The 24,743-nt window shown below is 40.0% G+C and overlaps 1 protein-coding gene across 1 annotated transcript in view; it reads left to right on the plus strand.

Moving 5' to 3' along the window:
• Positions 1 to 346: 346 nt before the first annotated feature.
• Positions 347 to 24,743, plus strand: part of LOC147727785 (uncharacterized) — a 1,253,841-nt gene continuing 1,229,444 nt past the window's right edge. Inside the window, exon 1 of the mRNA XM_086963180.1 lies at positions 347 to 405. Within this exon, the coding sequence (XP_086819306.1) occupies positions 375 to 405 (31 nt within the window). The 5' untranslated portion in view covers positions 347 to 374. The remainder of the gene's footprint in view (positions 406 to 24,743) is intronic.

Genomic DNA, 24,743 nt, shown 5'->3' on the forward strand with positions numbered 1-24,743 from the left:
AGTTTCTTCCGCTTCCATTTGATAAAACACATTTGTATAATCTCTATACTCATCAGTGATCTCATATGTTTGTATCACACACATTGAAACTCCACTTTCACAAAACTGGGTTGCTGCATGTGAGTCTTGATGTAATTCAATTTTGGCAAAACAATTTTCCAGCCAATATTCAGAATTCATTTCATTTGTCCTTGCACTCCAATGTTTAGTGGGATTGTGTTTTGTCAACCAGGGTAGTCCCAATATGAGTTGAAACTGTGGAACATCTAATGCTAGCTTATTATTTACATTTCCAAAAAATGATAATAATGCAATTAAATCTTAGTTATTTTTTTCTTTCAGCTGACTTTCTTGGAGAAGTTAAGAATCAGGCCATGGAGAGACTGAGGTGGGAGGCTCAAACAGGTAATTGTTTTCGTTTTTAATTCAACAACTTGAATACTTGTGTTTTTTGCTTTTTCTTTTAATGTTCTATTCTTTAATGTAGCTCAACAGAAAAGAAATTGCAGGTAAGTATTATTGCTTTTCTTTGTTTCCAGTTTTATCCTCAGCAAGATCTTTTATTTAACACAAATCCACAGTGTCAGGGTTAAGCTCTATTTTGAGACACAATCTTCTTCATCTTTTCTACATTCGTTGCTCTATGACCTTCTGAGGTAATTCAAGGAGCACCATGCCAAGGGTCAGGACAAGAGACAATAAATCTCAGTAAGGCACTCTCAAAACCGAGACGCTACCCAGGAAAAAGAAACGTCTCCTCACAAGGAAGTTACAAAAGGAATTACATGACACAACCAAGATGCTTCCACCCAAACTAAACTTACGCAATGGAGAGCTTAGAATACAGCTGCCTTTTCAGTAATTTCATCAGGTGAGTGAAGTTGCATTTGTTAGTAAGTGTGCGCTTCACATTCCATTCATGGTTAGGGGGAAAACAACTAGCGTGCTGTAGGGAAAGCTGAGCTTGCAGGCATCTTTAGTTTCCAGTGCTGCCAGCTCAGCCTCCAATCGTTAATCCGGGTAATCCTTTGCCACCTTCTGGTAATTTCACTGGTTTTTATACTGGCCAGTATTTAATGGTTATACTTGGCCTGCTCCCACGAACTGCTTGTGCTCCCACTTGAGAGTCCTCTATCATGGCGGCCAGCAGGCCGGGTGGCACTCGATTGTGGAGCAGGCCCAGGAGACAGTTGATGAGCCCCAGGCCAAGGGAGCTTGAAAATCTCTTTTCCTGTTGCCTTTTTGGACCTGGGCTTCATTGACATGGGTTGACTTGCTTTTTCAGGATGCCTGTTAGGGGTCCAAAACAAGGTCCCTGGAGAAGTCTTTGGATGTGTAAGTCAACAGAGGCCCCATGCCCCCTTCTCCTGGCTCAGTCTACATGGGCCCTCAATAATTCACTTGTGGTTATTGCTGACTCCATGGATGGCTCCATTGGTTGTGGATTAAGATGATCAGACCTCTACGATTGTCATGCTCCAGACCATCACAGACTCCTAATCCTTACTGGCATATTCTCAGACAAGATCTCTGGAAGCATCCAACATCAAGCTTCATGCCTGGAGTTTGTCTGATCACACTCCTTTAGCGATGCATGTTCATTGCGGCCGTCCGTACTCCTAGATACCCTGGCTGCTCAGCTCTTGGTGGCGGACCCAAAAGCCCTTTAAGGACACTCTGAGCAACAATATGACACAATATTTGTGAGACAATATTGCATCTGTAGACTCCACTGCATCCTAGGAAGCACCTACTCTGTGGTAATGAGTAGGGAGGTGATTTCACAGCTGGTCCACTATATCAGACTAGAACACACAAGATTGTGGCCCAGGATCAGACAATGCGGAAGCATAGTGTGCCTATCCTGAGAAGACGCAGCATGCATTGACGCAGCTATGCTCGCCCTCAGGCGCTCTGAAAGGATGAAGCAGGAAACTCTGCCAGGTGTCTCAGAGTCACCTTTATGAACAAAACAATAATACTTCAACATTGGTTACAACACACAAAGAATCAAATTCACAACCTTGATTAACAACGAGCCAGGCAATACTCACTCTGCCGTCTACTAGGCAGAACTCAATGCTGAGCCACAAATCCGCTCAGTGGCAGAACTTCAATCATGTCACCACCACCAAACCTTGTTGTCCGAGTGCTTTTCAACAGCGATCTGTAGAGGATCCACTCACAGCAACTGAGTTTACATATGTTATCGCTGCCATGGGTCTCAATGGTCTCCCAGTTCAGTCCTTTCTTGCCAAGATAACATCCTCATACAGCTGCTACTGGATCTATACACAGGGTCACCTAACAGTGGGTAACTACTGAGGACCTGGAAGAATCCCACATTGGCACTGTTATTAAACCAGGCTGCACTCTGCATTGGTGTTTATAGTTTATGTTACTTTGCATCCAATTTGCAATGTGAGACATGCAACTCTGAAAATGGTTTGCCTCCTCTTCAACATCAGATGAAACTGACCCCACAAGTTATGTGTCATCGGCGTGGAAACATACTTTGAAGCCAAAACTTCAGATTAGATAGGCCAGAGGGGTAACATTGATAGAGAGGACCCCTGAGACACCCCACAAGGAAAGGAGAATGGGTTTGAGTTCAAAATTTCCCTGTGCTCCTTCTCATACAAAATGGAGCAAACGGTGGGGCAACATGGGGTTATCTTTGCCAACTGTCGACAACTTTCTACGGTCACTATTGGATTTACCCGGGTATCCATATCCTCCCACTCCTGTGGGACACTGGTGTAAAATCATTCTCAAGTAAGGCAAGGCTCTGATTTAGATCTTGGTGGGACTACTGTCCTCCTGCCGCAATGGCGGTACGAAGTACTCCGTTGAGCTGACCTCTTTTAGGGTCCCACTTCCGATTAAGTCTTGAAATAAATGTCATTGTCCAGGTCTTTTCTGTGCTGCTGCTACTTGACTAAGACACTCATCAACCCCTTTGTTACCGGAATCGAAGCTAGGCTTCTGTGTCACTTGTCTCACTATGAATAGAATGGTAACATTTGCTTTCACCTTGTGTATTTTTACTGTGCTCATAAATTGTATGCATAAGTGTACATCTTACCACTTATCGAGGTAAGATGAACACACCTGTAGTGACAAATAAAACAATATATTTTGAAGGAGGTGTTGGGTGGGTGTTATGCTTGTGGTGACTGTGGATGTACATTCAATAGTGTATGTATGTTGTTAAAATGCAATGCTATAGATAAACAAAAAGGACAGTACACATTACCTACATATACATTATGACAAATTCACAACATATAAATGTGTTTTAAGATAATGACACATAGTACTAACCTGTCTCCAGACCAGCAGGACCTCACTCCATCAGGACTCTGCTGCCAGGATACCGCCAGCACATTGTAACATGCCTGACGGCGGTGGAGTACTGTCAGCCAGCAGAGAAGACTGCTGTGGCCACGGGAACCTGGCTATAGCCACAACATCTTAACATGGCTGGTGGACCACCATCATCTAGACGGAGTACTTGTGACCGCCTCCAAAGCAGTACACTGATGGTAGTCCCGCCAAGATCTAAATCAGGCCATTCAACCTATTTGGGAAAAATAGAGGTCCACTTCGACCTCAGACAACTACTACTGTGCCTTTAATGAAATAGCTACTATGGACAAAGGAAACAAGACCAACTGAATGACTAACCTCAAGACATTACTAACTAAACTGGAAATAGATGGCTTTTGCTGAAATGAGTTCCACATGAATCCCCTAGCTAAGACTTGTGTTAAGGAACTGAACTGGGCAAATGTCTGTGGTTCCGAAGTTAGGCACAAGAATTCAGGAACCCACACCCTTGATTATATGGATCTTAAGTACCACTATAGGTTTGAATACTTTCTAGACTTCCTTTCCCATAAAGTCCTTTTCCCACTAGTAGATGGGTACCCTTGACCAGAGCACTGGGTGCCCAGTCTGCCGACACGCGATTGAGACACTTGTATATGTATATAATATTTGTCTTTCAGCCTTGGCTATGACTGTCCAAGAGAAAAGTCGTTACTCCTGATCTGCAGAGAGCTGGGCATGAGACAGTGCTACACTGCAATTAGTCATTTAAGCTGTTGCGTGCTGAAACGAATGAGGCAATCGTGTGTGTGGCAGCGACGTTTCTACATTTGAGTTGTGAAGGAAGTGACCCGTTTAGGGTCACCCGGGTCACTAATGAACACCTCTCAGACTTCTATACCAAATAAAGAGTTGATCTGACAGTAGAGAATACAAAGCAATAACTATTTATTCATATATGCTTGGAGCAGAGCCCAGTTACCCAGTCACTAGGAGTGCTGCAGAAGGACTGAAATTGACTAACATAAAGATACATTATGTACATTTTACAATTGGGCTGAAACATGCCCGCAATGGAATTTTCCAGGCATGTGCAGCTAAGCAGTGAATACAGAAAAAATAGTTTCAGCACTCATATCTTACACAGTTACAAAGTCCAAGGTTGTTTTATACAGGCCCGCCACCAGACAAGAGGGTATCTAGTAAGAAAGGTATACGCTAATAGGAACAGTGTACTCATTACGGGAACAAGCCTATATTGCATAAAACTAAACTTACAATGGAACATTTGTGAGAATTAAACTGACTTAGTTTTGAAAAGGCTAAAATAGTGTCTGCAAAGAAAATGGTCCAGCAATTGCTAACTTATGTAGGGCAATACTCAAACGTAAATATTTCTAGTTTAACAGACCCTCCAGACCACTTACATAATATCAAATACACAAATATGGAATTACCAAAATATCTAAGAAAAAATATAGAATGCAAAAATATCGAATTCCTATCTACAAACAGATAAGTACAAAAATATCGAATCAAAAATATAGTTTTAAAAAATAAAGTTAGTCAAAATATCATTTTTTTAAATGTCTTTAAAAGTAATTTAAAATGAATCAAATAATAAATATATTTAACTAAAACATACTTAGAAATATTTATATTACCATAAAAGTATTAAATAATTATTTTATGTCATAAAAAAACGTAATTTTTTTAATACACACACATATATATATATCACATATGACATCACTGATGACATCTCATTTGACATTACTGATCACATCACTGATGATATCATTCATGTGATAATACGATGAACCTCTTCAGACTCTAATATAACCTTAGATACAATCAGTGTAAACAGACACTCACAGACTGTCACTCATCCATGGAGTTACTCACACACCTAGTCAGTCAATCAAAGAATCAATCACACCTCCATTTCCTCAACTATACAGTTATACAAACTTTACTTATTCAAACATATACTAACACATATTAACTCTCTTATACAATCCCTGATACAAGTTCACAATGATCCATACAGCCACTCACACATTCACTGGCTCTTATGCACAGTTATTTATATATGTCAACTCTCACATGTACTGTGTTTTACATATGTACTTACTTTGACATGTAGCACTGAGATATCCATTCACTCACCAATACACTCATGCACACAGTCAACCGCCCATACAGCTGTTTCCACATGCACTTTTGAAACCATACATCTAGTGAATCAACTGCTCACACATCTATGCACAGAGTCATACACCTCCCAGCCACCCCCACACACACTCAGTATCCCATACAAATACTTGGGCAACCAATCAATAACCCATATAGTTACTCATATAGCTACTTATCAACACATGCAACAGTTTACAGAACAACAGACATAATGATGCACAAATTAAGACAGTTTAGTCACTAACCCATGCACTCAGTGAGACACATTTAATCACTCACTCATACAGTCAGTCATGCACCTACTAAATCCTTCATCCAGACACTTATACATCCACTCATTCTTCAATATGTAAGACATATTTTAACTTTACAGAAACATACAGTCACTGGATGTTGTCATCAGTGATGTCATCAGTGATGTCATTTGAGATGTCATCAGTGATGTCATCAGTGATGTCACTGACCATGTCATGAATGATGTAATATGTGACATCATCAGCAGTGGATTGCGGGTGCGCGATATATAGTTAGTGCAACTAACTATATATGGAATTTCAATGGTTTTGTGTGAGTAAAATAAGGTTTTGTAAATGCGAATTCCTAACTATATATGGTCTATAACCTATGGTTTTTTCAGTGAATTTTCAAGGTTTTGTAAATGCTAATTCCTACCTAAATATGGTCTATAACCTACGGTTTTTTCAGTGAATTTTCAAGGTTTTGTAAATGCTAATTCCTAACTATATATGGTCTATAGCCTATGGTTTTTTCAGTGAATATATATATATACATACATATATAAACATATATCATCTGTATATCTACATATAAATACAAACATAAATGCATGCATACATATACTTATATGCATTTTAGGGTTGTTAGGGCGTTTTCGTGTGTATTATGTTGCTTTTTTAGGGCTTTTGGGTCAATTAAGTAGGGTTCCCGGAGCCTAGGGCTGAGGGGCCGGTTCAGTTTCGTGCGTATTTGTGTTGGCAAGGTTTTGAGGGATTTTGGCGGTTTTTGGTCGAGATTTGGCCGTTTTATGGCTTTTTTTTGTGTTTGCGGGGGGCGCGTATTCGGGTTGAAATTCGTCCCCGTTCCAGTGGATGGATTGAGCTGATTTTTGGTGAGATGTTAGGGAATCGCTGGAACTAGTGTCCAGCCAAGTTTGAAGCGGATCGGAGCAGGGGAAGTGCTTTAAAGAGCAATTTTTGTGCGGAGTAGCGAATTGTCATGTTATTCAATGGGAGTTTTTGGTGCGCATGGAGAAGGTGAATTTGGGATGTTCCAGTTGCGCTAGAGGGACGGGGCTTGGGTGAGCTGTAGGGAGAGTGGATCGGCAGGTGTGCCGAATTTTTGGGATTTGTTGGCCGAAGGGAAGGGTGTGCTTGGGCAAAGTCGATTTGGTGAAAACGGTGCGTTATTTACATGCAAGTTGAAAAAACACTAATAAAAGCAAAGCTAAAAAGCCACCTCATTACAAACAGAATGGCTTTAACTTAAATGAGGGCGAGATCTATTGCATTTTCAATGCTTGTTTACTTTGGTTCCATCAAGAAGGCATTCAGATGTGTCACACATTTGCCATAAATTCTGAATGTTAGCACTCTAGTTGCACATTAGATCACTGTAGTAAAGCTACTGCTCACCAGGGACGTCTGCTGCTGGTATTCAAAGTGCATGTTTCAGTCTGCATGTCAGAATTTTTTTAATGAAATAGAAGAGGATTTGAGAAGTCACTCAAAATGATCCCTAATTTTTCTTTCTGAAGCACTAATCATACTTTCTATGGCAAAATTAACCCCCTCATGTTGTTCCTTTTTAAATTGAGTGTTTTCAGACCTACCACTTCATTCCAATCAAGATGGCTTCTGGTGTGCCATACTTTTGTCATAAGTAAGACTGTTAGCGCTCTAGTTGTTCTTTAGAACACTCTGATACATTCTGTCATTGGGCTATACTTGGGGTACATCTGGGTGATATTTGGGCTACATTTAGGCTCTTTTGTCTCTGGTGGCCATCTTGCGAGACTATGTCAGAATTTTTTAATGAAATTGAAGAGCGTTTGAGAAGTCACTCAAAATGTGCCCTAATTTTTCTTTCTGCAGCACTAATCATAATTCATATGGCAAAATATACCCCCTCATTTTGTTCCTTTTTAAATCAAATGTTTTAAGAGTTACCACTTTATTCCAATCAAGATGGCTTCAGGTGTGCCATACCTTTGTAATAAGTAGGACTGTTAGCGCTCTAGTTGTTCTTTAGAACACTCTGGGACATTCTGTCATTGGGCTATACTTGGGCTACATCTGGGTGATATTTGGGCTACATTTGGGCTCTTTTGTCTCTGGTGGCCATTTTGGGAGACTGCATGTCAGAATTTTTTAATGAAATAGAAGAGGATTTGAAAAGTCACTCAAAATGTGCCCTAATTTTTCTTTCTGCAGCACTAATAATACCTTCTATTGCATAATATACCCCCTCATTTTGTTACTTTTTAAATTAAATGTCTTAAGAGTTACCACTTTATTCCCATCACGATGGCTCCAGGTGTGCTATACCTTTGTAATAAGTAGGACTGTTAGCGCTCTAGTTGTTCTTTAGAACACTCTGGGACATTCTGTCATTGGGCTATACTTGGGCTACATCTGGGTGATATTTGGGCTACATTTGGGCTCTTTTGTCTCTGGTGGCCATTTTGGGAGACTGCATGTCAGAATGTTTTAATGAAATAGAAAAGGATTTGAGAAGTCACTCAAAATGTGCCCTAATTTTTCATTCTGCAGCACTAATCATACTTTCTATGGCAAAATATACCCCCTCATGTTGTTTCTTTTTAAATTAAATGTTTTAAGAGTTACCACTTTATTCCAATCAAGATGGCTTCAGGTGTGCCATACCTTTGTAATAAGTAGGACTGTTAGCGCTCTAGTTGTTCTTTAGAACACTCTGGGACATTCTGTCATTGGGCTATACTTGGGCTACATCTGGGTGATATTTGGGCTACATTTGGGCTCTTTTGTCTCTGGTGGCCATTTTGGGAGACTGCATGTCAGAATGTTTTAATGAAATAGAAAAGGATTTGAGAAGTCACTCAAAATGTGCCCTAATTTTTCATTCTGCAGCACTAATCATACTTTCTATGGCAAAATATACCCCTTCATGTTGTTTCTTTTTAAATTAAATGTTTTAAGAGTTACCACTTTATTCCAATCAAGATGGCTTCAGGTGTGCCATACCTTTGTAATAAGTAGGACTGTTAGCGCTCTAGTTGTTCTTTAGAACACTCTAGGAGGCTGCAGTAGAACACAAAGGAATCAACTGACAGTCTCTGTCCTTGTTGGATGTACATGTTTTACTGAGAATGTCAGACTTCATTTTCACATGACTGAGAAAGATAATGTGAATTTACAGAAAATATGCTTTCAGTTTAGCTTATAGATCCCCTTCCAAACCACTGTGGGAAAATCATGAGATATTAGTTTTCTTTCAAACAATATTCATGATATCACAGCAGAAGGTTTTTTCACATGGTAAAATCACCTTAGAACCCACCACAATTCCTAAAACGAGTATGGTACCATCAACAAATGATTTATAATGTAACTAAAGTCCTAAAACCCTCTATTAACCACAATGCTTTTTAATGAGGTGCTATCATGTATATTGGTCCCAAAATGGCTGCCAACACTTCTTGGATGAAGTGCTGACAGCCAATCAGATCAGATGTGTGGTTAGGCTCCGCCCAGATATATATATTTTTTTGAACCTAAATTACTCAAAATCCAGTGGAGCACATATATTGAGACCTAGCAAAGGCACATCAGGCTAACAGTCCCTATAATTTTGCCAAGTTTCGTGCAAATCCATTCAGCCGTTCGAGCTAAAAGTGAGGCCAACCGCCCTATGGAAATTAACATGGGAAAAATGCGTTTTGGGACCCCCCTTTTTTCTCGGCCCCCCCTTGATGAACCCCCCCCAAATTGTCAGGGGCTGCTCAGAAACAAAATGTTCCATTTTCCTGAAAATTTCAGCCAATTCCGTCCACAAACGCCAAAGTTATTAGACATAGAATTTTCAAAAATCCCATAGAGAAAAAATCCTAACTATATATATATATATATATATATATATATATATATATATATATATATATATATATATATATATATATTCACTGAAAAAACCATAGGTTATAGACCATATATAGTTAGGAATTCGCATTTACAAAACCTTATTTTACTCACACAAAACCATTGAAATTCCATATATAGTTAGTTGCACTAACTATATATCGCGCACCCGCAATCCACTGCTGATGATGTCACATATTACATCATTCATGACATGGTCAGTGACATCACTGATGACATCACTGATGACATCTCAAATGACATCACTGATGACATCTCAAATGACATCACTGATGACATCACTGATGACATCTCATTTGACATTACTGATCACATCACTGATGATATCATTCATGTGATAATACGATGAACCTCTTCAGACTCTAATATAACCTTAGATACAATCAGTGTAAACAGACACTCACAGACTGTCACTCATCCATGGAGTTACTCACACACCTAGTCAGTCAATCAAAGAATCAATCACACCTCCATTTCCTCAACTATACAGTTATACAAACTTTACTTATTCAAACATATACTAACACATATTAACTCTCTTATACAATCCCTGATACAAGTTCACAATGATCCATACAGCCACTCACACATTCACTGGCTCTTATGCACAGTTATTTATATATGTCAACTCTCACATGTACTGTGTTTTACATATGTACTTACTTTGACATGTAGCACTGAGATATCCATTCACTCACCAATACACTCATGCACACAGTCAACCGCCCATACAGCTGTTTCCACATGCACTTTTGAAACCATACATCTAGTGAATCAACTGCTCACACATCTATGCACAGAGTCATACACCTCCCAGCCACCCCCACACACACTCAGTATCCCATACAAATACTTGGGCAACCAATCAATAACCCATATAGTTACTCATATAGCTACTTATCAACACATGCAACAGTTTACAGAACAACAGACATAATGATGCACAAATTAAGACAGTTTAGTCACTAACCCATGCACTCAGTGAGACACATTTAATCACTCACTCATACAGTCAGTCATGCACCTACTAAATCCTTCATCCAGACACTTATACATCCACTCATTCTTCAATATGTAAGACATATTTTAACTTTACAGAAACATACAGTCACTGGATGTTGTCATCAGTGATGTCATCAGTGATGTCATTTGAGATGTCATCAGTGATGTCATCAGTGATGTCACTGACCATGTCATGAATGATGTAATATGTGACATCATCAGCAGTGGATTGCGGGTGCGCGATATATAGTTAGTGCAACTAACTATATATGGAATTTCAATGGTTTTGTGTGAGTAAAATAAGGTTTTGTAAATGCGAATTCCTAACTATATATGGTCTATAACCTATGGTTTTTTCAGTGAATTTTCAAGGTTTTGTAAATGCTAATTCCTAACTATATATGGTCTATAACCTACGGTTTTTTCAGTGAATTTTCAAGGTTTTGTAAATGCTAATTCCTAACTATATATGGTCTATAGCCTATGGTTTTTTCAGTGAATATATATATATACATACATATATAAACATATATCATCTGTATATCTACATATAAATACAAACATAAATGCATGCATACATATACTTATATGCATTTTAGGGTTGTTAGGGCGTTTTCGTGTGTATTATGTTGCTTTTTTAGGGCTTTTGGGTCAATTAAGTAGGGTTCCCGGAGCCTAGGGCTGAGGGGCCGGTTCAGTTTCGTGCGTATTTGTGTTGGCAAGGTTTTGAGGGATTTTGGCGGTTTTTGGTCGAGATTTGGCCGTTTTATGGCTTTTTTTTGTGTTTGCGGGGGGCGCGTATTCGGGTTGAAATTCGTCCCCGTTCCAGTGGATGGATTGAGCTGATTTTTGGTGAGATGTTAGGGAATCGCTGGAACTAGTGTCCAGCCAAGTTTGAAGCGGATCGGAGCAGGGGAAGTGCTTTAAAGAGCAATTTTTGTGCGGAGTAGCGAATTGTCATGTTATTCAATGGGAGTTTTTGGTGCGCATGGAGAAGGTGAATTTGGGATGTTCCAGTTGCGCTAGAGGGACGGGGCTTGGGTGAGCTGTAGGGAGAGTGGATCGGCAGGTGTGCCGAATTTTTGGGATTTGTTGGCCGAAGGGAAGGGTGTGCTTGGGCAAAGTCGATTTGGTGAAAACGGTGCGTTATTTACATGCAAGTTGAAAAAACACTAATAAAAGCAAAGCTAAAAAGCCACCTCATTACAAACAGAATGGCTTTAACTTAAATGAGGGCGAGATCTATTGCATTTTCAATGCTTGTTTACTTTGGTTCCATCAAGAAGGCATTCAGATGTGTCACACATTTGCCATAAATTCTGAATGTTAGCACTCTAGTTGCACATTAGATCACTGTAGTAAAGCTACTGCTCACCAGGGACGTCTGCTGCTGGTATTCAAAGTGCATGTTTCAGTCTGCATGTCAGAATTTTTTTAATGAAATAGAAGAGGATTTGAGAAGTCACTCAAAATGATCCCTAATTTTTCTTTCTGAAGCACTAATCATACTTTCTATGGCAAAATTAACCCCCTCATGTTGTTCCTTTTTAAATTGAGTGTTTTCAGACCTACCACTTCATTCCAATCAAGATGGCTTCTGGTGTGCCATACTTTTGTCATAAGTAAGACTGTTAGCGCTCTAGTTGTTCTTTAGAACACTCTGATACATTCTGTCATTGGGCTATACTTGGGGTACATCTGGGTGATATTTGGGCTACATTTAGGCTCTTTTGTCTCTGGTGGCCATCTTGCGAGACTATGTCAGAATTTTTTAATGAAATTGAAGAGCGTTTGAGAAGTCACTCAAAATGTGCCCTAATTTTTCTTTCTGCAGCACTAATCATAATTCATATGGCAAAATATACCCCCTCATTTTGTTCCTTTTTAAATTAAATGTTTTAAGAGTTACCACTTTATTCCAATCAAGATGGCTTCAGGTGTGCCATACCTTTGTAATAAGTAGGACTGTTAGCGCTCTAGTTGTTCTTTAGAACACTCTGGGACATTCTGTCATTGGGCTATACTTGGGCTACATCTGGGTGATATTTGGGCTACATTTGGGCTCTTTTGTCTCTGGTGGCCATTTTGGGAGACTGCATGTCAGAATTTTTTAATGAAATAGAAGAGGATTTGAAAAGTCACTCAAAATGTGCCCTAATTTTTCTTTCTGCAGCACTAATAATACCTTCTATTGCATAATATACCCCCTCATTTTGTTACTTTTTAAATTAAATGTCTTAAGAGTTACCACTTTATTCCCATCACGATGGCTCCAGGTGTGCTATACCTTTGTAATAAGTAGGACTGTTAGCGCTCTAGTTGTTCTTTAGAACACTCTGGGACATTCTGTCATTGGGCTATACTTGGGCTACATCTGGGTGATATTTGGGCTACATTTGGGCTCTTTTGTCTCTGGTGGCCATTTTGGGAGACTGCATGTCAGAATGTTTTAATGAAATAGAAAAGGATTTGAGAAGTCACTCAAAATGTGCCCTAATTTTTCATTCTGCAGCACTAATCATACTTTCTATGGCAAAATATACCCCCTCATGTTGTTTCTTTTTAAATTAAATGTTTTAAGAGTTACCACTTTATTCCAATCAAGATGGCTTCAGGTGTGCCATACCTTTGTAATAAGTAGGACTGTTAGCGCTCTAGTTGTTCTTTAGAACACTCTGGGACATTCTGTCATTGGGCTATACTTGGGCTACATCTGGGTGATATTTGGGCTACATTTGGGCTCTTTTGTCTCTGGTGGCCATTTTGGGAGACTGCATGTCAGAATTTTTTAATGAAATAGAAGAGGATTTGAAAAGTCACTCAAAATGTGCCCTAATTTTTCTTTCTGCAGCACTAATAATACCTTCTATTGCATAATATACCCCCTCATTTTGTTACTTTTTAAATTAAATGTCTTAAGAGTTACCACTTTATTCCCATCACGATGGCTCCAGGTGTGCTATACCTTTGTAATAAGTAGGACTGTTAGCGCTCTAGTTGTTCTTTAGAACACTCTGGGACATTCTGTCATTGGGCTATACTTGGGCTACATCTGGGTGATATTTGGGCTACATTTGGGCTCTTTTGTCTCTGGTGGCCATTTTGGGAGACTGCATGTCAGAATGTTTTAATGAAATAGAAAAGGATTTGAGAAGTCACTCAAAATGTGCCCTAATTTTTCATTCTGCAGCACTAATCATACTTTCTATGGCAAAATATACCCCCTCATGTTGTTTCTTTTTAAATTAAATGTTTTAAGAGTTACCACTTTATTCCAATCAAGATGGCTTCAGGTGTGCCATACCTTTGTAATAAGTAGGACTGTTAGCGCTCTAGTTGTTCTTTAGAACACTCTGGGACATTCTGTCATTGGGCTATACTTGGGCTACATCTGGGTGATATTTGGGCTACATTTGGGCTCTTTTGTCTCTGGTGGCCATTTTGGGAGACTGCATGTCAGAATGTTTTAATGAAATAGAAAAGGATTTGAGAAGTCACTCAAAATGTGCCCTAATTTTTCATTCTGCAGCACTAATCATACTTTCTATGGCAAAATATACCCCTTCATGTTGTTTCTTTTTAAATTAAATGTTTTAAGAGTTACCACTTTATTCCAATCAAGATGGCTTCAGGTGTGCCATACCTTTGTAATAAGTAGGACTGTTAGCGCTCTAGTTGTTCTTTAGAACACTCTAGGAGGCTGCAGTAGAACACAAAGGAATCAACTGACAGTCTCTGTCCTTGTTGGATGTACATGTTTTACTGAGAATGTCAGACTTCATTTTCACATGACTGAGAAAGATAATGTGAATTTACAGAAAATATGCTTTCAGTTTAGCTTATAGATCCCCTTCCAAACCACTGTGGGAAAATCATGAGATATTAGTTTTCTTTCAAACAATATTCATGATATCACAGCAGAAGGTTTTTTCACATGGTAAAATCACCTTAGAACCCACCACAATTCCTAAAACGAGTATGGTACCATCAACAAATGATTTATAATGTAACTAAAGTCCTAAAACCCTCTATTAACCACAATGCTTTTTAATGAGGTGCTATCATGTATATTGGTCCCAAGATGGCTGCCAACACTTCTTGGATGAAGTGCTGACAGCCAATCAGATCAGATGTGTGGTTAGGCTCCGCCCAGATATATATATTTTTTTGAACCTAAATTACTCAAAATCCACTGGAGCACATATATTGAGACCTAGCAAAGGCACATCAGGCTAACAGTCCCTATAATTTTGCCAAGTTTCGTGCAAATCCATTCAGCCGTTCGAGCTAAAAGTGAGGCCAACCGCCCTATGGAAATTAACATGGGAAAAATGCGTTTTGGGACCCCCCTTTTTTCTCGGCCCCCCCTTGATGAACCCCCCCCAAATTGTCAGGGGCTGCTCAGAAACAAAATGTTCCATTTTCCTGAAAATTTCAGCCAATTCCGTCCACAAACGCCAAAGTTATTAGACATAGAATTTTCAAAAATCCCATAGAGAAAAAATCCTAACTATATATACCTACTGGCGACCGCCAGTAGGTAATATATATATATATATATATATATATATATATATATATATATATATATATATATATATTCACTGAAAAAACCATAGGTTTCACACCAGTTATAGTTAGGAATTAGCATTTAAAAAACCTATTAAATTCACTGACAAAACCATAGGTTTCACACCAGTTATAGTTAGCTGGAAATTTTACTGACATAAAACCATTGAAATTCCCACGTTATAGTTAGTTGGACTCACTATAACTTGCGCGCCTGCAATGCACTGCTGATGACGTCACATATTACATCACTCATGACATGGTCAGTGACATCACTCATGACATCACTGATGACACCATCCAGTGAATGTGTGTCTTTCTGAAAAATAAATTTGTTTTATATATGTATTTGTAAAGGTCGATGGAAGAATAAATGTTTAAATAAGTGTGTAAATGGATGTTTTTTAAAAAAAAATTGTTTGGTTAACTGGCTTATTAAGTGTATCTTAGTGAATACATATATTAGCGAGTATTGTTTAAATATTTAAATGTTTGTATCAGTGTTTCTCTTTGTGTATAAGTGGCTGCAGGGGTTGGTGACTGACTCACTGTTTGTATGTGTTTTGAAGACAGCATATGTGCAGGACTGTATGGGTGGATGAGTGTGTATATGTGTGTGTTAGTGAGTGAATGACTGTCTCACTAGTGTCTTCATTAGTAACGACATATGTTTTAATCTAGTATATGTGAGTATTGATGTATATAAGTGAGTATAGTATATATAGTGAGAGATTGTAGGAGTTCCTGTTTAAATAAGTATGTGTTTCTATAAGTGATTGTTTAAGAGAGTAAGTATGTGTAAGTTTCCTTAGAAGTAAGGTGGTAGTGTGTGTATAAATATATATGCAAATAAATGGATGTTCAATAGTTTATTTGCAAGTGTGAGTATGTGTGTGAGTAACTTTTGGATGACTGCTGATGTGTAACAGGATGTATAGGTGTATCACTACATATGATGAGTGAGTATATATATGAGTGACTATATAGAACTGTTGGTGAATGAGTGGATGTGTATATAGATGGTGGAATTACTGAATTGGTTGTTGTTACTGGTTTGGGTATCTCCATTTTTTTGAAAATGTTTGTTTCTATTTTTGAATATGTGTTTCAAGCGTTACATTACACTGAAATTAGGTCTGTCACTCTGTCACAAGGATGGTGTCATCAGTGATGTCATGAGTGATGTCACTGACCATGTCATGAGTGATGTAATATGTGACGTCATCAGCAGTGCATTGCAGGCGCGCAAGTTATAGTGAGTCCAACTAACTATAACGTGGGAATTTCAATGGTTTTATGTCAGTAAAATTTCCAGCTAACTATAACTGGTGTGAAACCTATGGTTTTGTCAGTGAATTTAATAGGTTTTTTAAATGCTAATTCCTAACTATAACTGGTGTGAAACCTATGGTTTTTTCAGTGAATTTCATAGGTTTTTTAAATGCTAATTCCTAACTATAACTGGTGTGAAACCTATGGTTTTTTCAGTGAATTTCATAGGTTTTTTAAATGCTAATTCCTAACTATAACTGGTGTGAAACCTATAGTTTTTTCAGTGAATTTCAAAGGTTTTTTAAATGCTAATTCCTAACTATATAAGACCTGAAAGCCCACCATGAATCTCCAGTATGCCCCAGGACTGCATTGCGGGGAGGTGTAATGAAGCCACAACCCTTTTTACACCTCTCTGCAACGCAGCCCCCGTGCATGTTTGAAGAGGGGGAACTAATTCCCCTTGCATACTGGGGGCCACTGGGGGCCAACTAGCGCACCTGGAACCTCCAGTATGCGCCAGGGGCTGCATTGCAGAGGTGTAATGAGACTATGCCCCTTGTTATACCTCTCTGCAACGCAGCCCACTGCTGCGTTTGCAGAGGGGGAACTAATTCCCCTTGCATACTGGGGGTCCCTGGGGTCAACTAGTCCACCAGGAGCCTCCAGTATGCGCGAGGGAGCTGCATTGCAGAGAAGTGTAATGAGGCCACACCCTTGTTACACTTCTCTGCAATGCAGGCCACTGGCGCGTTTGCAGAGGGGGGACTAATTCCCCTTGCATACTGGGGGTCCCTGGATCATATCTGCCCAAACACCGATATTCTGAACGATTGTAAATGACTTTTCTTGAGAAACATTTGGATTTGGATTATCATGCCCTATACTTTGGAATTTTTGAAAGACAGACTTTGAGGATGCTATAAATTACTCGTCTGCCCGAATTGTGTGGGTAAAATTGATACCTAGTCACTTTGAATAAGAATATACTTATGTCTCGTCTAACATTTGGAAGAAATATCTAGTTATATGACAACTGGATACCGACATAACTTGAAGGAAATAAGAACGCCCTGAAGAAGTTCTGTTGTACAGAACGAAATGTTTCGGCTGGCTGTGGTACATAAACTTAAGGAAAATAAAAGCATTTGAATATACACCAAGATTCAGCGCTTCAATAAGGACTCTAAGTGATATGATTTGATTGGACTCATTGTGAAAGTGGTGCTGTGCCAAACTTTGGAATATTCTCCACTACTCTCTACTACTTACTCTCTCCTACTCCACTACTCTCAAATACTCACTGTCTACTACTCATTCTCTACTACTCTACTACTCTCTACTACTCTCTCTCTACTACTCACTCCCTACTACTCGCTACTCACTACTCCCTACTACTCACTATCTACTACTCTCTACTACTCACTCTTTACTACTCACTACTACTCTCTACTACTCACTCTCTACTTCTCACTCTCTACTACTCTCTACTACTCACTCTCTACTACTCTCCCTCTACTACACACTCTCTACTATTCTCTACTACGTACTCTCTACTACTCTCTCTACTAGTCTCTACTACTCACTCTACTACTCACTCTCTACTACTCACTACTATTCTCTCTGCTACTCATTCTCTACTACTCTCTACTACTCACTCTCTACTACTCACTCTCTACTACTCACTCTTTACTACTCTCTACTACTCACTTTCTACTGCTCTCTACTACTCACTCTACTACTTACTCTCTACTACTCTCTACTACTCACTCTCTACTACTCACTCTCTACTACTCTCTACTACTCACTCTACTTTTCACTCTACTACTCTCTACTACTCACTCTCTATTACTCACTCCGCTACATCTCTACCTCTCTACCTCTCTACCTCTACCTCTCTACCTCTCTGTACACGCACACATATACACATATATGCATATGCATTTATATATATGTATGTGTATGTATAAAAAAACAACAAAACATTTTTTTTTTAAACAGCTACTTTTAAAACTGTCATTCTTTTCCCCCATGGTACGCTCCCCGGTACGCGCACCGGTACGCTCCCCGGTACGCGCACCGGTGCGCTTACCGGGCGCTCCCCCCGCGAAAATAAAAAAAAAAATTAATTTTTTTTGCCCCGCGGGGCCCTTTTATGGCCCCCACATCAAACCTAGGGGGTCAAGGGGGGGTCTACTCTCCCCCCTTATGGTCATTTCCCTCTTTGTTTTGGCCCCCTCTCGTGTCTCGATCCTACCGAGACACAAGATGGCGGCCGCTCCGGACTGTTTAGAATGTTTACAGACACCCCAAAGCCAATCAGCTTTCTGCGCGCAAGTCGCGGTAAGCGCCCGGTGCGCGTACCGGTGCGCGTACCGGAGCGCGGCTATAGATATATATATTTTTTTGAACCTTAATTACTCAAAATCCACTGGAGGACATATCTTGAGACATAGCAAAGGCACATCGGGCTACCAGTCCCTACAATTTTGCCAAGTTTGGTGGAAATCCATTCAGCCGTTCGGGCTAAAAGTGAAATCGACCGCCCTATGGAAATTAACATGGGGAAAACGCGTTTTGGGACCCCCCTTTTATCTCAGCCCCCACTTGACGAATCCCCCCCAAACTTTCAGGGAAGGACCGGAACGCCGCGAGGCCATTTTCAGGAAATTTTGAGGCGGATTCGTCAACCGGCGCCAAAGTTATTCCAAATAGAATTTTGAGATTTAACATTGAAAAAAATCCTAACTATAACTACCTACTGGCGACCGCCAGTAGGTAATATATATATATATATATATATATATATATATATATATATATATATATATATATCGACAAATGCAGTCCCCCGAGCTCCGAATTCAACGACCCAGGAAACCACGCGGATCCAATAATTATAAGCACAGTTCTTTATTTAGAAGCTGAACCAGGCAATCTGACGCGTTTCGGGCATCCGCCCTTGCTCACAGACAGTCAGAGCTGGTAATGCATCCGTTTTAAATAGTGCTCACTAAACAGTGAAAAAAAGTGCATTTTTTCTCCTCTTTTTTTCTTAGTACACCACGTGATAATAAACAGTGAGGACAAACTACAGGTAAATGGTAGCTTAGTCTGTCTTCCAAATTGCATGGAAAAAATAACAGTTTGAATGTTACATTTACAGGTTAAAATCCAAATATTCAATTGACAAAGATAAAACCCATGATATAAAAGTTAAAAAAGTTTAGATAAACTTTTTTTCTATACAAAGCATAAAGTGCAAATGCTAAACAATTGTATATAGCCCACAGTAAATATGTACATTAGCCTTCCCAATCAATGATATTGATAGTGCAAAATAGCTTATTAAAGTGCATAGTGCATATTAAAAAGGTTAAGTTTTTACCATAACAGATGCGATTAAAAACCAGTAATGATATTATTGGTTATGTGCAAAATATGCTAAAATGTAAACCATATTTTGTTACATCTGTAACTATCAAAGTGCAAACCAGCAAGATATGTAAACATATGACTGTAGCAGCAAAGTGGTAAGGCATGGGCTACAAAGGCATCCAATCATGGGAATATCATGGTCAAAAAAAAAGGGGACTGTTATGGAAACATGTATTTACACGGAATACAGAACAAACTAATTATGTCTATGTCCTCAGTAAAGTGTGCCAAAAGAAATAAACATAAACACCTAAATGATGAATCACCATAAAGTAATGTATAAATGATACGTGCAACAACCCAACAAGGAGACAAAAGACTATGAAACATGTGGAAAAGGGGGCGGGGGCATGGACCGACTGAAACCCACCACCCAAGGTAATATACAGAATAGTGGACAGAAACAGGGCCTGAATTACAAAAACACATGTAGGTCTTCCGTGTTATTAAGACCATTGGGGGATCTACTGTCTAACTCAAGAATGAAATGAGATTCCATTCTTCTCAGCATCTTTAACCTATCCCCGCCTCTCCTAGGTTTATCAATTGCGGAGATGACAAAATAGGACAGGCACTCCAGTTTGTTGTTATGCATTGCCTTGAAGTGCCTGGCTACAGGGTAAGTTGGGTCGTTATTAACAATTGCACGTAGATGCTGGAGGATCCTGACGTGTACAGGTTGTCGAGTGCTACCGACATACCTGAGTCCACATGTGCAGGTTAAGACATATATGGCAAATTCAGTCTTACAATTATATTGGCCCTTGATTTGAATTGGGTCTGGACTGAATGGCGTGTTGTATTGCCGGGTACTTTTGCCAAATTTGCAAGCCCTGCAGGAGGTGCAGCGTAAGAAGCCAGATCTAGTTTTCAACCATTCCTGTTTTTTTCTTAATTCAGGAAAATCATGGCAGACATGAGATCTGAGAGAGGGACCCTTCCTAAAGGTGACAGTGGGAATATCTGCTAGTTGAGGTTTAAGTACAGGATCTGTGGCAAGCACTGGCCATCTTTTAGAAAGAATAGATTTTATTTGTCTTGCCTGTCTGCTATATGGCGTGAGGAACCTCGGATTGGTGATGTCCTCATCAGAAGTGCAGGATGTATTAGCACTGTTGTTGGTTTCAAGTAAGGAGGCACGGGATCTAGTTTTAGCCTTGGCCAAAGCCGTTGTAAGGACAGATTCACGGTACCCCCTAGCACGAAACCTAGCCAAAGCTTCATTGGTACAAGATACCAAGTCAGATTCTGTACTGCATATTCGCTTAATTCTCAATAGTTCACCTAGGGGAATGTTGTCAACCACATGGCGCGGATGTGCACTGCTGGCGTGCAAGATACTGTTGCCAGCAGTACTTTTTCGATGTAATTTAGTAGTAATCCGGCCATTGTGGATCTGTATTTTAACATCCAGGAATTCAGCCTCACATCCACTAATGGAACTAGTGAATTTCAGATTTTCATTGTTCATATTGATAGAATCAATGAACAATTGTGCACTCTGTTTGTCACCCTGCCATAACAAAAAAACGTCATCTATGTAGCGGAGCCAAAGTAAAACATGTCCCGAATATATTTGGGCATGTTGCCGCCTGAGGACATGTTCCTCCCACCAGCCCACGTGCAAGCACGCGTAGCTAGGAGAGAAACATGCCCCCATAGCGACTCCACGCTTCTGCAGATAAAGGTCACTCCCAAAAAGAAAGAAATTATTATGGAGACACCAGGATGTCAACTCGATCAAAACTTTGTTGTGTTGGTAACAGTTGATGGGTCGATTACCAAGAAAAAATTCTAGAGCCTTAATACCACATGCATGTTCTATACTGGTATAGAGCGACTCTATGTCCAAAGTGATCAGAAGCATTTGTTCATTCCACTGGATGTGTTGAATTTTAGCCAGGAAATCGCCAGTGTCTCTGACATATGTAGGTAAATCTTGAACCAGGCTCTGTAAAAAATAATCAATATATTCAGTGATGTGTTCAGCCACTCCTGCAATGGCTGAAATGATAGGCCGGCCTGGCACTGGTCTTGTCAGTTTATGTATCTTAGGGAGTAGATAAAGTTTTGGCAATACAGGGAACTCGACATGGAGGAATTCAAATTCTTGCGAGGAAATCATACCATCCCTTTTGTATTTGAATAGTAGTTTTTTGAGTGATTCCCTCGAGGCTTCAAAGTGTTTCATACTGGAGATGGAATAACAAGTATCGTCACCCAGCTGTCTCTTTGCCTCCTTAATATATTCCTCTTGGGGCCAGATCACCACATTGCCCCCCTTATCAGCCATGGTCACTATAATATTGTGATCACTACTTAGTTTCTTAACCAAAGTATAGTAGTCCGTTTCCTGTTTGCTTCTATATCTTTTTTTGTGCTTTATCTGGTGATGTAGTCGCTTTAGATCCTCTACAACCACGTCCTGAAACACATCTATAGAGTCTCTGGGCATGGTCGGATTAAATTTAGACGTTGGTTTGAAGGGACTGGTGTTAGCTCCAATTTGGGGAATGTCAGCCGCCCTCAATTCATCCTGTGTGGATGCAAGTTCTCCCGTGAGAGCATCATTACCCAAAAGATTAAGCACAGTAAGTGCTGTTCGAGTGTCACTAGCTGGAAGCATAGGCAAATTAGGAAGAACATTAATAGTCGTCCCAATTCCTTGTGTTGTATTATTATTTAAACCCTCCTTAATTTCGAAGAATTTTTTAAGCTTCCATTTTCTAATGTACATGTAGACATCTATGCGGGTCTTGGCATAGTTAAAGTCAGTAGCCGGGCAGTATGAAAGACCAAGGCTTAAAAGTTGTTGCTCAGCCTTGGAAAGGTCAATGGAGGAAAGGTTTATCACAGTATTGTCACTCACTTGTTTTTGCGCCAGTATTGCCGCTTTGGTTTTTTGGGCACCTTTGTGTTTTTTCCGGCGCTGGCCCCGTCGTCTGTTGTTCCTGGCACGCTTTGCTGCTGCTGCTGCCCCTTTGTCTGCTGTTTGTTCCGGGGTCTTAGTGACTGAAGTCTCTCGTTGGATAAAAAATCCACTTCCTCCCCTAAATTGAGAATGATTGAACTTGCTTCCCAACTGCTGCCGGCATCGTCATCTGAGGTGGGGGCACTTGTCAATGACTCATTATCACTGTGTATTTGGCTTGTTCCAGGTAATGCAGTGCCCTGTGCTTGTACCGTGGTAGATGTCATCCCATCCGGTTTGTTTTGTTTGGCCTGCTGTGCTTGTTGTGCAAATTTAGAGCGTTTTATGTTGTCAAACTTGCGCGCGAATGTGAATATTCTCCCCTGCGCGTAGTCTTCCTTATCACGCGCAAACTTGTAAATCTTGCGGGCTTTGATTTTTTCTTCTTGTTTGGCAATGCGCTCATCGATCTCCTTTCTTGATTTGGTTATAAGATCGTTTGGTTCCCATTTGCTCAGCTCCTCATTAATTTCTGCTATCTCATTCATGAGCTGTTCGCGATCTATAACTGCGTATTTAACCAAAATCTGTAACAGTTTTGCAGACGACTCTAGATTGGTTTGACCCCACTCTTTAAGCATATTGGGGTTAGGTCTGTCGTAACTTGGTGCCAGTAAGATACGCAAACCCCTGGGAACTCTATTTTCATCCAAATACATAGTCAAAGATTTGTGCTCCCACCATTTCGACATTTCCGAGTACATGCATTTCTCGAGTCTTTTTAATGCTGCACGTATTTGAGTCTCAATAGTGTTAGAGCCACCAGTTTGATCGGCTTTGTTACTGCCTCCTCCCGCACCCGCTGTTACCTTGGGTAGGTTGGAGTATAGGGCGGCCGCCGCCGCTTCCCTGCCACGGAGGGTCTCCTCTGACATGGCGCCTGGTTCAAATCGCTTCAGAATGTAGTTTGCCTCGAACTACCCGAGCTCGACAGTCCTGCTCCCAGGGTAACGGGCAAGTGCTCAATATTCCTCTTCACCGTGCCGCTGTGATGCTGGAGCGGTTTCCGTTGGATTCCGGCTGGTAGGCGTTTTTTGGCGCCAACGCGCCCTTTTTCAAAATCTCAAAAAGACGCCGCCGATGTTGTCCAACGTGCAGCTAATTTCTCCGTAGGCACAGGGGCTGTTGTTGACGAAATTTCCTGACGAGAAAAGATTTTTGTTGATTGAACACAACAGCCGACTTCTGGAGAGTGGATCCACCTCGGAAGCAATCACCTTCCGAATTAAACATCGACAAATGCAGTCCCCCGAGCTCCGAATTCAACGACCCAGGAAACCACGCGGATCCAATAATTATAAGCACAGTTCTTTATTTAGAAGCTGAACCAGGCAATCTGACGCGTTTCGGGCATCCGCCCTTGCTCACAGACAGTCAGAGCTGGTAATGCATCCGTTTTAAATAGTGCTCACTAAACAGTGAAAAAAAGTGCATTTTTTCTCCTCTTTTTTTCTTAGTACACCACGTGATAATAAACAGTGAGGACAAACTACAGGTAAATGGTAGCTTAGTCTGTCTTCCAAATTGCATGGAAAAAATAACAGTTTGAATGTTACATTTATATATATATATAAACATATTATTAATAAAAAATATACAATATTTTTACAGTAGGATAACGGGAAGGGTAACATTTACTATTACCACTCCAGTGAGTGCAAAAGTAGGGAAAGTGTTGGATAGTGTGATGGTAAAAATTACTATTCCCACTCCAAAGAGTGCAACAGTAGGGAAAAGCGTTGGATAGCGGGAGGGTAAAAATTACTATTCCCACTCCAGAGAATGCAACAGTAGGGAAAGTGCTGGAT

This window comes from Lissotriton vulgaris, chromosome 3_1 (assembly GCF_964263255.1).
Source record: "Lissotriton vulgaris chromosome 3_1, aLisVul1.2, whole genome shotgun sequence".
NCBI lineage: Eukaryota > Metazoa > Chordata > Amphibia > Caudata > Salamandridae > Lissotriton > Lissotriton vulgaris.